Genomic DNA, 12534 nt, shown 5'->3' on the forward strand with positions numbered 1-12534 from the left:
GGAAAAACACAAACAGATGACATGTACAGCATAGCTAGAGCACACCAAAACAGGTGACACAGAACCATGGCCATCGGATACTACTATCCTGACGCTGGAACAAATATGAGGGTTGCGAACGAGGAGGGGCAATCACAAAAAGTGGCATCTGCCTGTGAGTGCCATGGAGTTGTGTGTGACACAGACACATTCCATTTGTCTTATTTGTAAGTCTTATTTGTGTTCTTAGATTTTGGAACATTGTTTTCCCATATTGATGTTAACTATTGACGCTCAGGGCACTTGTGATAAGGAAGTAAAGCACATCATAAATGCCCATTATTATTATTATCATTATAATTACTATCATCATCATCATTAGTAGTATCTGTGGTAGTTGTGTAATTTCATTAACCCACCCAAAGAAATGGGTGTGACAGATTGGAAGTCAAAAGGAAAGAAGTCAACGTCGATGATTAGAATCAAAAGTATTTACAGACAATGGATGATAACGATGACAATGAAGATGAAAATCACAAGAATAAAACTTCTGCATGCACTCTATCTCAGTTTGATAGTCCACGTTAGTTTGCAAAATTATTTTGAATAGCACATTATTTTCACAAATTATGATTTACGCTATATGTTATCTTCATTATTGTTTTCCTTCTTCATCTTTATACCTTGCCAACTTCTTCTACCCCTCCCCCTCCCCTCCCTCCCCCCTCCCCTTTCTTCAGTGTCTGATGAAGGCCAGCTCGGGATACGTACTCTTTGCTGATCGCACAGCCCAGAGCTGACACACTGCGGGTAACGATCGCCTTGCCATGAACGTGGAAACGTAAAATCGTGCTTTCGCCGTCTGCAAGCAAACATTATTCAGTAAACTGAACGAATCAAACAGGTTGATTTACTCCTAGTCTCCGTTTCAGTTTGTCCGTCCGTCTATCTGTCTGTATGTTTTTGTTCCTCTCTCTGTGTCTTGCTATGACTGTCCAAAACTCAATGCTTTTAAACTGTCCTCAAAATGAAATTGTTCGCTCACACTCCTCCTCACGCACACATTCATGTACAGCCTTAAAATGGGGAGGGAGAAGGTCCCCACACTCCTCCATTTCTCCTTTCCCCTACTCTTCCACCTCTCCTTCCCACTCTTCCACCTCTCCTTCCCACTCTTCCACCTCTCCTTCCCACTATTCCACCTCTCCTTTCACCCACTCTTCCACCTCTCCTTCCCACTATTCCACCTCTCCTTCCCACTATTCCACCTCTCCTTCCCCACTCTTCCACCTCTCCTTCCCACTATTCCACCTCTCCTTTCACCCACTCTTCCACCTCTCCTTCCCCACTCTTCCACCTCTCCTTCCCACTATTCCACCTCTCCTTTCACCCACTATTCCACTTCTCCTTTCCCCTACTCTTCCACCTCTCCTTCCCACTATTCCACCTCTCCTTCCCACTCTTCCACCTCTCCTTCCCACTATTCCACCTCTCCTTCCAACTATTCCACCTCTCCTTTCACCCACTATTCCACCTCTCCTTCCCACTCTTCCATCTCTCCTTTCACCCACTATTCCACCTCTCCTTCCCACTATTCCACCTCTCCTTTCACCCACTATTCCACCTCTCCTTCCCACTATTCCACCTCTCCTTTCACCCACTATTCCACCTCTCCTTTCACCCACTCTTTCACCTCTCCTTCTCCCACTATTCCACCTCTCCTTCTCCCACTATTCCACATCTTGCCCCACCATTCCTACTACCCTTCTCCATACTCTTCCACTTCTCCTTTTCCACACTCTTCCACCTCTCCTTTCCCCCACTCTTCCACCTCTTTCCCCATTCTTACGCACACATTCAAGTACAACCTTAAAATGGGGAGGGAGAAGGTCCCCACACTCCTCCATTTCTCCTTTCCCCTACTCTTCCACCTCTCCTTCCCCACTATTCCACCTCTCCTTCCCACTCTTCCACCTCTCCTACCCCCTAATCCACCTCTCCTTCCCACTATTCCACCTCTCCTTCCCACTCTTCCACCTCTCCTTCCCCACTATTCCACCTCTCCTTCCCACTCTTCCACCTCTCCTTCCCACTATTCCACCTCTCCTTTCACCCACTCTTCCACCTCTCCTTCCCCACTCTTCCACCTCTCCTTCCCACTATTCCACCTCTCCTTCCCACTATTCCACCTCTCCTTTCCCCTACTCTTCCACCTCTCCTTCCCACTATTCCACCTCTCCTTCCCACTATTCCACCTCTCCTTTCCCCTACTCTTCCACCTCTCCTTCCCACTATTCCACCTCTCCTTCCCACTATTCCACCTCTCCTTTCCCCTACTCTTCCACCTCTCCTTCCCACTATTCCACCTCTCCTTCCCACTATTCCACCTCTCCTTTCCCCTACTCTTCCACCTCTCCTTCCCACTATTCCACCTCTCCTTCCCACTATTCCACCTCTCCTTTCCCCTACTCTTCCACCTCTCCTTCCCACTATTCCACCTCTCCTTCCCACTATTCCACCTCTCCTTTCACCCACTATTCCACCTCTCCTTCCCACTATTCCACCTCTCCTTTCACCCACTATTCCACCTCTCCTTCCCACTATTCCACCTCTCCTTCCCACTATTCCACCTCTCCTTTCCCCCACTCTTCCACCTCTCCTTTCCCCTACTCTTCCACCTCTCCTTCCCACTATTCCACCTCTCCTTCCCACTCTTCCACCTCTCCTTCCCACTATTCCACCTCTCCTTTCACCCACTATTCCACCTCTCCTTCCCACTCTTCCACCTCTCCTTTCACCCACTAGTCCACATCTCCTTCCCACTATTCCACCTCTCCTTCCCACTATTCCACCTCTCCTTTCACCCACTATTCCACCTCTCCTTCCCACTATTCCACCTCTCCTTCCCACTATTCCACCTCTCCTTTCACCCACTATTCCACCTCTCCTTCCCACTAGGCCACCTCTCCTTTCACCCACTATTCCACCTCTCCTTTCACCCACTCTTTCACCTCTCCTTCTCCCACTATTCCACCTCTCCTTCTCCCACTATTCCACATCTTGCCCCACCATTCCTACTACCCTTCTCCATACTCTTCCACTTCTCCTTCCCCACACTCTTCCACCTCTCCTTTTCCACACTCTTCCACCTCTCCTTTCCCCCACTCTTCCACCTCTTTCCCCATTCTTACACCTCTCCTTCCCCACACTTCCACCTCTTCTAATGTCATCATCTTAGATGAACAGACTATAAATAAATAAATAATCTTCCACCTCTCCTGTCCCCAACTCTTCTACCTCTCCTTCCCCACACTCCTCCACCTCTCCTGTCCCCAACTCTTCTACCTCTCCTTCCCCACACTCCTCCACCTCTCCTGTCCCCAACTTTTCTACCTCTCCTTCCCCACACTCCTCCACCTCTCCTGTCCCCAACTCTTCTACCTCTCCTTCCCCACACTCCTCCACTTCTCCTGTCCCCAACTCTTCTACCTCTCCTTCCCCACACTCCTCCACCTCTCCTGTCCCCAACTCTTCTACCTCTCCTTCCCCACACTCCTCCACCTCTCCTGTCCCCAACTCTTCTACCTCTCCTTCCCCACACTCCTCCACCTCTCCTGTCCCCAACTCTTCTACCTCTCCTTCCCCACACTCCTCCACCTCTCCTGTCCCCAACTCTTCTACCTCTTCTTCCCCACACTCCTCCACTTCTCCTGTCCCCAACTCTTCTACCTCTCCTTCCCCACACTCCTCCACCTCTCTTTCCCTACTCTTCCATCTCTCCTGTCCCCCGCTCGGCCACCATTTTCCCCACTATTCCACTTCTCCTTCCCCACACTTCCATCTCTCTTTCCTCCCCTCTTCCACCTCCTCTTCCCCACACTTCCACCTCCTCTTCCCCACACTTCCACCTCCTCTTCCCCACTCTTCCACCTCTCCTTTCCCACACTTCCACCTCTCCTTTCCCACACTCTTCCACCTCTCCTTTCCCACACTCTTCCACCTCCTCTTCCTCACTCTTCCACCTCTCCTTTCCCACACTTCCACCTCTCCTTTCCCACACTCTTCCACCTCCTCTTCCCCACTCTTCCACATCTCTTTCCCCCCACTCTTCCACCTCTCCTTTCCCACACTATTCCACCTCTTCTTCCCCACTCTTCCACGTCTCTTTCCCCACACTCTTCCACCTCTCCTTTCCCACACTCTTCCACCTCCTCTTCCACATCTCTTTCTCCCCACTCTTCCACCTCTCCTTTCCCACACTATTCCACCTCTTCTTCCCCACTCTTCCACGTCTCTTTCCCCACACTCTTCCACGTCTCCTTCCCCACTCTTCCACATCTCTTTTTCCCCACTCGTTCATCTCTCCTTTCCCCCACTCTTCTACCTCTCCTTCACCCCACTCTTCACCTCTCCTTCCCCACACTCTTCTTCCTCTCTTTCCTCCCCTCTTCCACCTCTCCTTCCCCACTATTCCACCTCTCCTTCCCCACACCCTCCCTCATCTCCTTCCCACTCTTCCACTTCTCCTTCCCCACACTATTCCACCTCTTCCCCAATCTTCCACCTCTCTTTCCCACTCTTCCACCTCTCCTTGCCCACTCTTCCAACTCTCTTTTTCCCCACTCGTTTATCTCTCCCTTCCCCCACTCTTCTACCTCTCCTTCGCCACTCTCCCACCTCTCCTTCCCCACACTCACCCACCTCTCCTTCCCCAATCTTCCACTTCTACTTCCCCACTCTTCCATCCTTTCCCAGTCTTCCATCTGTCTTTCCCCACTCTTCCATCTGTTTACCCACTATTCCATCTCATCAAGGAGAAAGGTGGCAAAAGATGCTCATCTGAAAATACAGAGCCCGTGAGGGTCTGGGTTAGAATCCCGTTCTCGCCCTTTCTCCCAAGTTTAACTGGAAAATCGATTTGAGTGTCAAGCCATTTGGATCAGACAATAACCCGAGGTCTCGGGTACAGTACGCTGCTTGCGCACTGAAAAAGAACCCATGGCAACGAGAGTGTTGTCCTGTAGCAAAATTATGTAGATGAAATCCACACTGATAGGTACAAAAAATATATACACATGCACTCAAGGCCCGTCAGGTTACCAAGCACTCCATAACATCACACACACACACACACACACACACACACACACACACAAACACACACAGAGACACACCTTTCAGGTTTGACTTTTCCTTTCAGTCCTATTGGAGTATGCATGATTACTATGAAATAATGATTCCATGCCCAGATTAAACATTTCCAGATTCATAACAGCGTCACATAGAAGCTGAGAAAATACAGTATTTCAACACCACCACCCCTCCCCCAAAGAGTATCTAGACAACATTTGCAAAATTGATAAACTTACTTACAGCTAAGGTAACTTGTTTGTTTTTTTTACCTCCTTTGAGCATATTGCAAAAGTTTAAAACTGATGCCGGATACAGATATTTTAGGCACATAGGTTTTTCGCAGCTGATCATACTTGCAACATTCTATTATAAAATGGAACTCACCCCCATCACAAATATGTTACAGACTTTACATAACCGCAACTCTCGTAGTATGCAATTGTTCTCTCTCTATAAGTAATAAGTGTTTGTTCTATTGAAATTTCAAAAGTTATTTTGGAAGAGATAATTGCACATGAAATGCCTGACAATTACGTTATGAGCTTCTTCAAGTAGCTTCAGAGCCAGTCTTCGTGAATTTTAAAAATTATCTTTAAACACTATATTGACATTCTTGCAGAAAGATTCACTATCTAAGAAGGATTGAGTATCCCAAACACAGTCATACCCGGTTTCTATAAAATAAAAAAATATAAAAAATAATAAATTTGAAAAAAATTAAAAATTGTCTGATATTACTCATCCATTTTGAAGAATAAATACAAATTTCTGTATAAATGAAATAGTATCAAGTATATTTTTCAATAATATTTTTCTGGCATAGTCCATCTCATTTTCACTAATACACTAGTATTATTATTCAATCTGAACAAGCGTTTGAAACATTTCAGTTAAAAAAATTCAAGTATATTTCCATTTTCATTGCCCTAAATTTCTGCACCAAATAACAAAATAGGAACAATCAAGGACTGGTACATGTCAAGAACAATATGTACTGGTAAATCTCCATTTCTGGCTGCCCGAAATAATGAAGACACAGTTTTTGAGCAAGTTCATGAATTACTTTTCAGCTTTATAAAAAGTGCCGTTTCTACTAAACTCTTTACCAATATATTTAAAAGAATCAACAACATCCAAACATGCAGCACCAAATTTAAAAACAGGCTTTTGCTTTTTGTAGAATTAAATATCATCACTTAAGTTTTCTATATATTGACTTCTAGGTTCCATTCTAAACAATATTCATAAAAGACATTGAGAGACTGTCGTAATCCTCCCTTCGTCTCAGAAAATATAATTGTGTCATACAAGAGTACAAATAATCGCATGTAGCTATCTAAGCCTGAAATGGTAACATTCAGAAAAAGATCAACAGATGGGCTTTCATGCTGGGTCAAATACGACTCTAAATCATTAAGATACAGAGAAAAAAGCAATGGCGAGAGATTTTCTCCCTGTCGTACATTCTAACAAATGCTAAAGAAACCCGATTTTGCACCATGACTTAATTCTATCATACGTGTTCATTAGGACACGCAACATTTTTACCACTGACGCCTTCATGAACAGGTTTTTGCCGCAACCGACTTCTTCAAACTGAATCAAAGGCTTTTTTTAAAAATCAACAAAAACACAATAAAGTTTTTTTTCTTTTTCATGGAAAAATATCAGCTAGTGATTTCATAACAAACATTTGAGCTAATGTAGAGTGTGATTGTCAAAATCCTGCTTGTGTCCCTGGAAGTAAATTGTTTGCATTGATAGAATTAGTCAGCCTAGCATTCAGCACTAAAGTGAGTATTTCTTAAACTCAGCTGAGCAAAGTTATTCCCCTATAATTATCACGTCAATTCGGAAATTTGCCTGCATTCGTTCATATCTTGCTAAACCTGTTGGCCGGAAATCTAAGCGTGAACATGTGGCACCTTTTCTCAAAGAGTTGCACTGGTTTCCAATTTGATATTAATTCCGCATTCACTTCAGAATTGCCATGCTCGCGTAACGCTCTTCTGATGGCACACTCTCGCAGTATCTGTCTTCTTCACTCACAGTTTTCCCGGTCACTTCGATCTTCAGCTGAAAGGTTACTTCGGGTGCCGAACACTAATCTGAAAACCTTCGGTCACTGATCATTTAGTTTTTCAGCCCCAACAATCTGAAACTCACTGCCTGCTAACCTGACAAACACACCTTCCCTGGACTCTTTCAAGTCCCAGATGTAAGCTTATCTTTTTGTCTTGCATTTGAGTAACAGTTTGGCTTAATTTGCTGTTGAACTATTTTATTTTCCGGTGTTGTGCATGTGTGTGTGTGTGTGTGTGTGTGTGTGTGTGTGTGTGTGTGTGTGTTCGTGCTATTCATGATGCGAGGATGGTGACTGTTTCTTCGTGGGTGATTCTTTTTCTTGATGACTGTTGCTTCTCTCTTGTAACATTTAATTTGTGGAGCGCGTGAGTGATTCTTATTTGAATTCTCGTAAGAATTGTTATTTCTTGCGAGGATGGTGACTGTTTCTTCGTGGATGATTCTTTTTCTTGATGATTGTTGCTTCTCTTTTGTAACATTCAATTTGTGAAGCGCCGTGAGCCTCTCTGTGAGGGAACAGCGCTATAGAAGAGCACTTCATCATTATCATCATTATTAAGTGTATCACCTTTGCCTTTTTACAATGGCAATATCAAGCCCGATAACCATTTTTTTTCTGGTACGACACCTTTATTTTGTACTTTGTTAAATAACTTACAATACGTGTCTGTAAGCAAAAGAATGCTGTTAATGATATATACATTACAAATCATATCATCACCAGTACTTTTGCCTGTCTTACGTTTATTGATAGCGAAGTAATTTCCACTTCAGTAACTGGCGCGTTTAAACTATTATCATTATACTCGATATTGATAGTATGTGTTGTCGTTGCACTACCGCTATGCTCACTGTCATCAACATTGAGGTTGCTGAAATGGTGTAACATATCTTCTAAATTAATGGGTTAGGATGTTTTCTTTTTCTTTCCTACTTTTATTCCATGCCTCTCTTGAATTGTTTTCACGTAAACTTTGAAGTTCTCTGTGCCATTTGTTTCTCCACAACCTTTCTGCTTTTTTGAAAACCGAATTATAACTTTTACTGACTCTTTCGAGCCTGTCTCCGTTTTGGGCTTCGTTTGCACGTGAAATCAAACCAACTTGCAACTATCTCTGTTTTGTCTTAGAAGTAAGAAATAGTTATGTCCCTGGTGTATTTGTCGCTTGAATCAGTGTGTTTATGAGCTTATCATTTATTACGACAATATCCTCATTATCGATTGCGTCATCCAAATCAGTACTGTTAGCGTCAGACAATTTTCTTAGAAAAGTAACAGCTCTTTCGTGTTCCTACTTTCGTAATACATCATTCTGACAAGGAAGATTTTATGTATCTCTTTATCTTTACACGGTATGACACTAGTATCGGGGTGATCATTATGGATCAATGCGTGACATTCAGTCGCCAGAGACAAGATCAACGGGCTGTGCACATAAGACAACAAAGCATTGAATAGGGAAACAATTTTTTTTGTTTCCCCGATTTCAAATCAAAGAAAACATCTTTGATACCAGCGGCCATTGCGAAGTGGTTAGCGTCGCGGACTGACGGCTGGGAAGAAGTGGGTTCGAATCCCAGTGAAGGTGACCTGAGTTTCTATACGCCTCCACTTCTGTGCTTGGGGTGAGGCCTGCCAATGTCTTCAGTGTCGGCAGATTCATGGGATGCTGTTGTTGGAGGGGCATGGTGGCAGTCCCCACTCCGGGAGGGACGCTCATTCAGTCTGGCTCCGCGACTAAGCCATTAATAACTGTCGCGAGTGGTGTCTAAGAATTTTAAATGAGAACAGGCAGTAGTGAACACCACCGGAGTGACTCGGCAGCAGTGCAGGGTCTCCTCTGGTGTGTGGCCTCCTGGCGCCCTATCATCAATGGTTCCCTGCGGACTGCCGACGCCGGGTGTGGCCGTGAACGGCGTGTAAGTAATACCACCGAAACGGTGCAGCAAAAGAAAACTCTCTCTCTCTCTCTCTCTCTCTCTCTCACACACACACACACACACACACAATCACACACACACATGACGGTAATTGTTCATCAAATAGGTATTTTTAAAACTATCGAAAATGTTTACCTTTTCGTCGCTGTTTCAAGCGCTCGTTTGTATGACTGTCTTTTTCTTTTCTTTTCTTTCAATCTGATGGATATGTTGAACAGACCATCGAAAATGTTTACAGTAAACCTCAAAGAATAAAGAGAAACAATAGATGGACTTAACAATAAATCAATCAATGGATAATAAAAACACTTCAATCAATATGACATTTTCTTCTTACAACAAATCCATTTGGATGAAGACATTGCAAACGACATATTTGTTCAAAATTTTGCATCTGGTATTACGTATAAGAAAACGTAAAACAAAAGCTGAAAGTTCGTAAGGAGGGATATCAATTTACGATTGAAGATTTGCAAAGGGACATCACCATTCTGCCAACCAACAACAGAGACAATGCGCTAATAAAAGTACCAAATACCCATGACGAAGATGGAATTTTTGTTAGTTGTGTTCATGCACCTCCAGAAACATCTCTTTTGGAATGGAAAAGATAGTACAACGGGCCTATGTGATAAGTGAGAAGAAAACGTCGGAGAAATTAACGAAAAGGGAAACATCATATTTTGTGGAGATTTCAATGCACGAACTGCTGAGATTCCAGGTTTCATTCAAATGGGACATGAAAACAATGGCTGTACCTTGACTGATAATGATCCTTGTAACATGATATACAACAGAAATTCAGTGGATGGTTTTATACAAAAAGCTGGTAGAAGACCGGTGACCATGTGCATTGACAATAATTTGTATCTTTATTGGCAGAACACTGGGTCATTTTACATGCTATATAACACAATGAAGAAACTCGTCTTACCTATAAAAGTCCATCCTCTGGAACCTTTTAAGATCTTTGTTCGCTGAAATTATGTTTTTTCATAACTGGTTTTCCGACAAAATCAGAAACAAATTCGTCATCATTGAAAACGTCACAAAAGGAAACTTTTGTTCCATTTTCCCGAATGCATGCAAGACATGGATCCTCGTGGCGGATTAGAAAGAATTCATGTCATGGAAGGTGTTAACGCAAGACACTCAACATCATTTAGAGCTTGGTTTTGACCAAGAATATGCGATATATAAGTACCCATATCATCATCAATATTCTGTTCTATTTTATTGCATTCTATTCTATTCTATTCCATTCTATTCACACACACCATCAGATATGGTAGGGAAGCCGTGTCTGTAGGGCAGAGAGCAGCTGACGACCTCTCGGCTTATAGTGGCTGCAGTTCGATGCTCGGAACCTCCAATAACGAATACACAAGCAAGGTCAAGGTCGCTGGACAGGTGAACAGCAGCCTCCTCCAGCTGGAAGCTGATCTGTAATGATTGGGGGGAGGAGGTGGGGGGGGGGGGGGGGGGCGCGGAGGGGGGGGAGGGAGAATGTGGTAGACAAATGAAATCAAGTTGATCATTTCTGGGAGAGAAAAAAAAGCCAGTAAGCTTAAGCAGGTTTGTTTTGCTTTTTAATAACATCTTGTGTGTGTGTGTGTGTGTGTGTGTGTGTGTGTGTGTGTGTGTGTGTGTGTGTGTGTTCACGTCTGTGTGTCTGTATACGTGTGTGTGTCCAGTCAAGTGTTGACATATATGTGTAATGGAAATCAAGTGGAAGAGAAAGTTTTCACGCGCTCGTTTTTTTAATATGAAGAGTTTCAGTTTCTCAAGGAGGCGTCACCGAGTTCGGACAAATCCATGTACGCTATACCACATCTGCTGGGCAGATGCCTTACCAGCAGCATAACCCAACGCACTTAGTCAGGCCTTGAGAGCATGCATATGGAACGTTGGCCTAGGTAACACGTCCGGCTGGGAAGCGCGAGAATCTGAGCGCATTGGTTCGAATCACGCTGGCAGTTGCTTGCATTTTCTCCCCTCAACTAGACCTTGAGTGGTGGTCTGGACGCTAGTCATTCGGATGAGACGATAAACCTAGGTCCCGTGTGCAGCATGCATTCAGCGCACTTAAAAGAACTCACGGCCTCAAACGGGTTGTGCCTGGCAAAATTCTGTAGAAATATCCACTTCGATAGGAAAACATATCAAATCACAGGCAGAAAAAACAACGAAAAACTGGGTGGCACTGTCAGTATAGCGACGTGCTCTCCTGGGGGATCAGCCCGAATTTCACACAGAGAAATCTGATGTCAGAAAAGAGGAATACAAAAATACAACTAATACAAATACATATTTGTGCACCCAGGCAGGTGACAGAATAGTAAAGACGCTCATCCGCCAATACAGAGTCCGTGAGGGACTGGAATCGAATCCCTTTCTTCCACGTTGGACTGGAAAATCGAACTGAGCGTCTAGTCGTTTGGATGAGACGATAAACCGAGGTCCCGTGTGCAGCAAGCACTTGGCACACGGAAGAAGAACTCATGGCAACCAGTGTATTGTCCTCTGGCAAAATTCTGTAGTAGTAATCCACTCTGAAAATGAAGAACGGCAAAATATCCTCAGTGCAGGAAAATATCAAAGAAACAACGTTGTTTTTACAAAAAGATGGTGAAGGACTAATCCAATCAATCTGTTTATTATGATGATCAAATGAATCATCCAACTGATCAGTCACACTTAAAAAACATCTTTTCGCTCATCCAACCACCCACAGATTCCAGCCGCTTCGACTCACCAAACAAGTACCGCTGAAAGCGGAGAAAAAAGACTAGAAAATGCTGACCTGATTTTCCGCTAAGGCGGATTGCACTGTGTCGTAGCTGAGCACAGGGGACTGGAACTCAGTCCTCGGCATGCACTGAACCCCTGTGGTTACCGACAACCAGTTAACGGTCAGGGCCGAGAGATCACAATCTGCCTGCCTCGTGCATCTGTCGAACATTGTGAAAAAGGTCTGAAGCAGTGGTAGCTGGAAAAATTCCACTGTTGTGCACACGATAATAACATGCATAAAAATGTACAAAGCAACAAAATCATTAACTCACAGTTGCAAACAAACATGGGCACCTGCGCACACGCCCGCTAGCTGGCAAACCCACAAGCACACACAAACACACACACACACACACACACGCACGCACGCATGCATGCACGCACACACGAACGCACGCACACACGAACTCACTATAGTCTTGAACATTCAGCCATCCAGTCAAGGCTTCACCAACCTACTCACTGACAGACCAGTCGTTACACGAATTTCAACTTTAAACTCACGAGGTCACTTCAGAAGTGTTCTCAGAAGACATCCAAACAGGTAAGCACTGGGCATAAACCCTACCCCACTCACCCTCCTGCCAAATCTCCCAAGCCAAA

The 12534-nt window shown here is 44.3% G+C and overlaps 1 protein-coding gene across 6 annotated transcripts in view; it reads right to left on the reverse strand.

The window, feature by feature from the left end:
* LOC143284775 (hepatocyte growth factor receptor-like) overlaps positions 1-12534 on the reverse strand; it is a 231207-nt gene that overhangs the window by 150919 nt on the left and 67754 nt on the right. For all 6 annotated transcript variants that reach the window (XM_076591767.1, XM_076591766.1, XM_076591762.1 and 3 more), the window contains 3 exons: positions 11942-12089; positions 10416-10581; positions 751-841 (listed from right to left, as the gene is read on the reverse strand). In XM_076591767.1, coding sequence (XP_076447882.1) covers positions 751-841; positions 10416-10581; positions 11942-12089 — 405 coding nt within the window. The remainder of the gene's footprint in view (positions 1-750; positions 842-10415; positions 10582-11941; positions 12090-12534) is intronic.

This window comes from Babylonia areolata, chromosome 8, assembly GCF_041734735.1.
Source record: "Babylonia areolata isolate BAREFJ2019XMU chromosome 8, ASM4173473v1, whole genome shotgun sequence".
Taxonomy (NCBI): domain Eukaryota; kingdom Metazoa; phylum Mollusca; class Gastropoda; order Neogastropoda; family Buccinidae; genus Babylonia; species Babylonia areolata.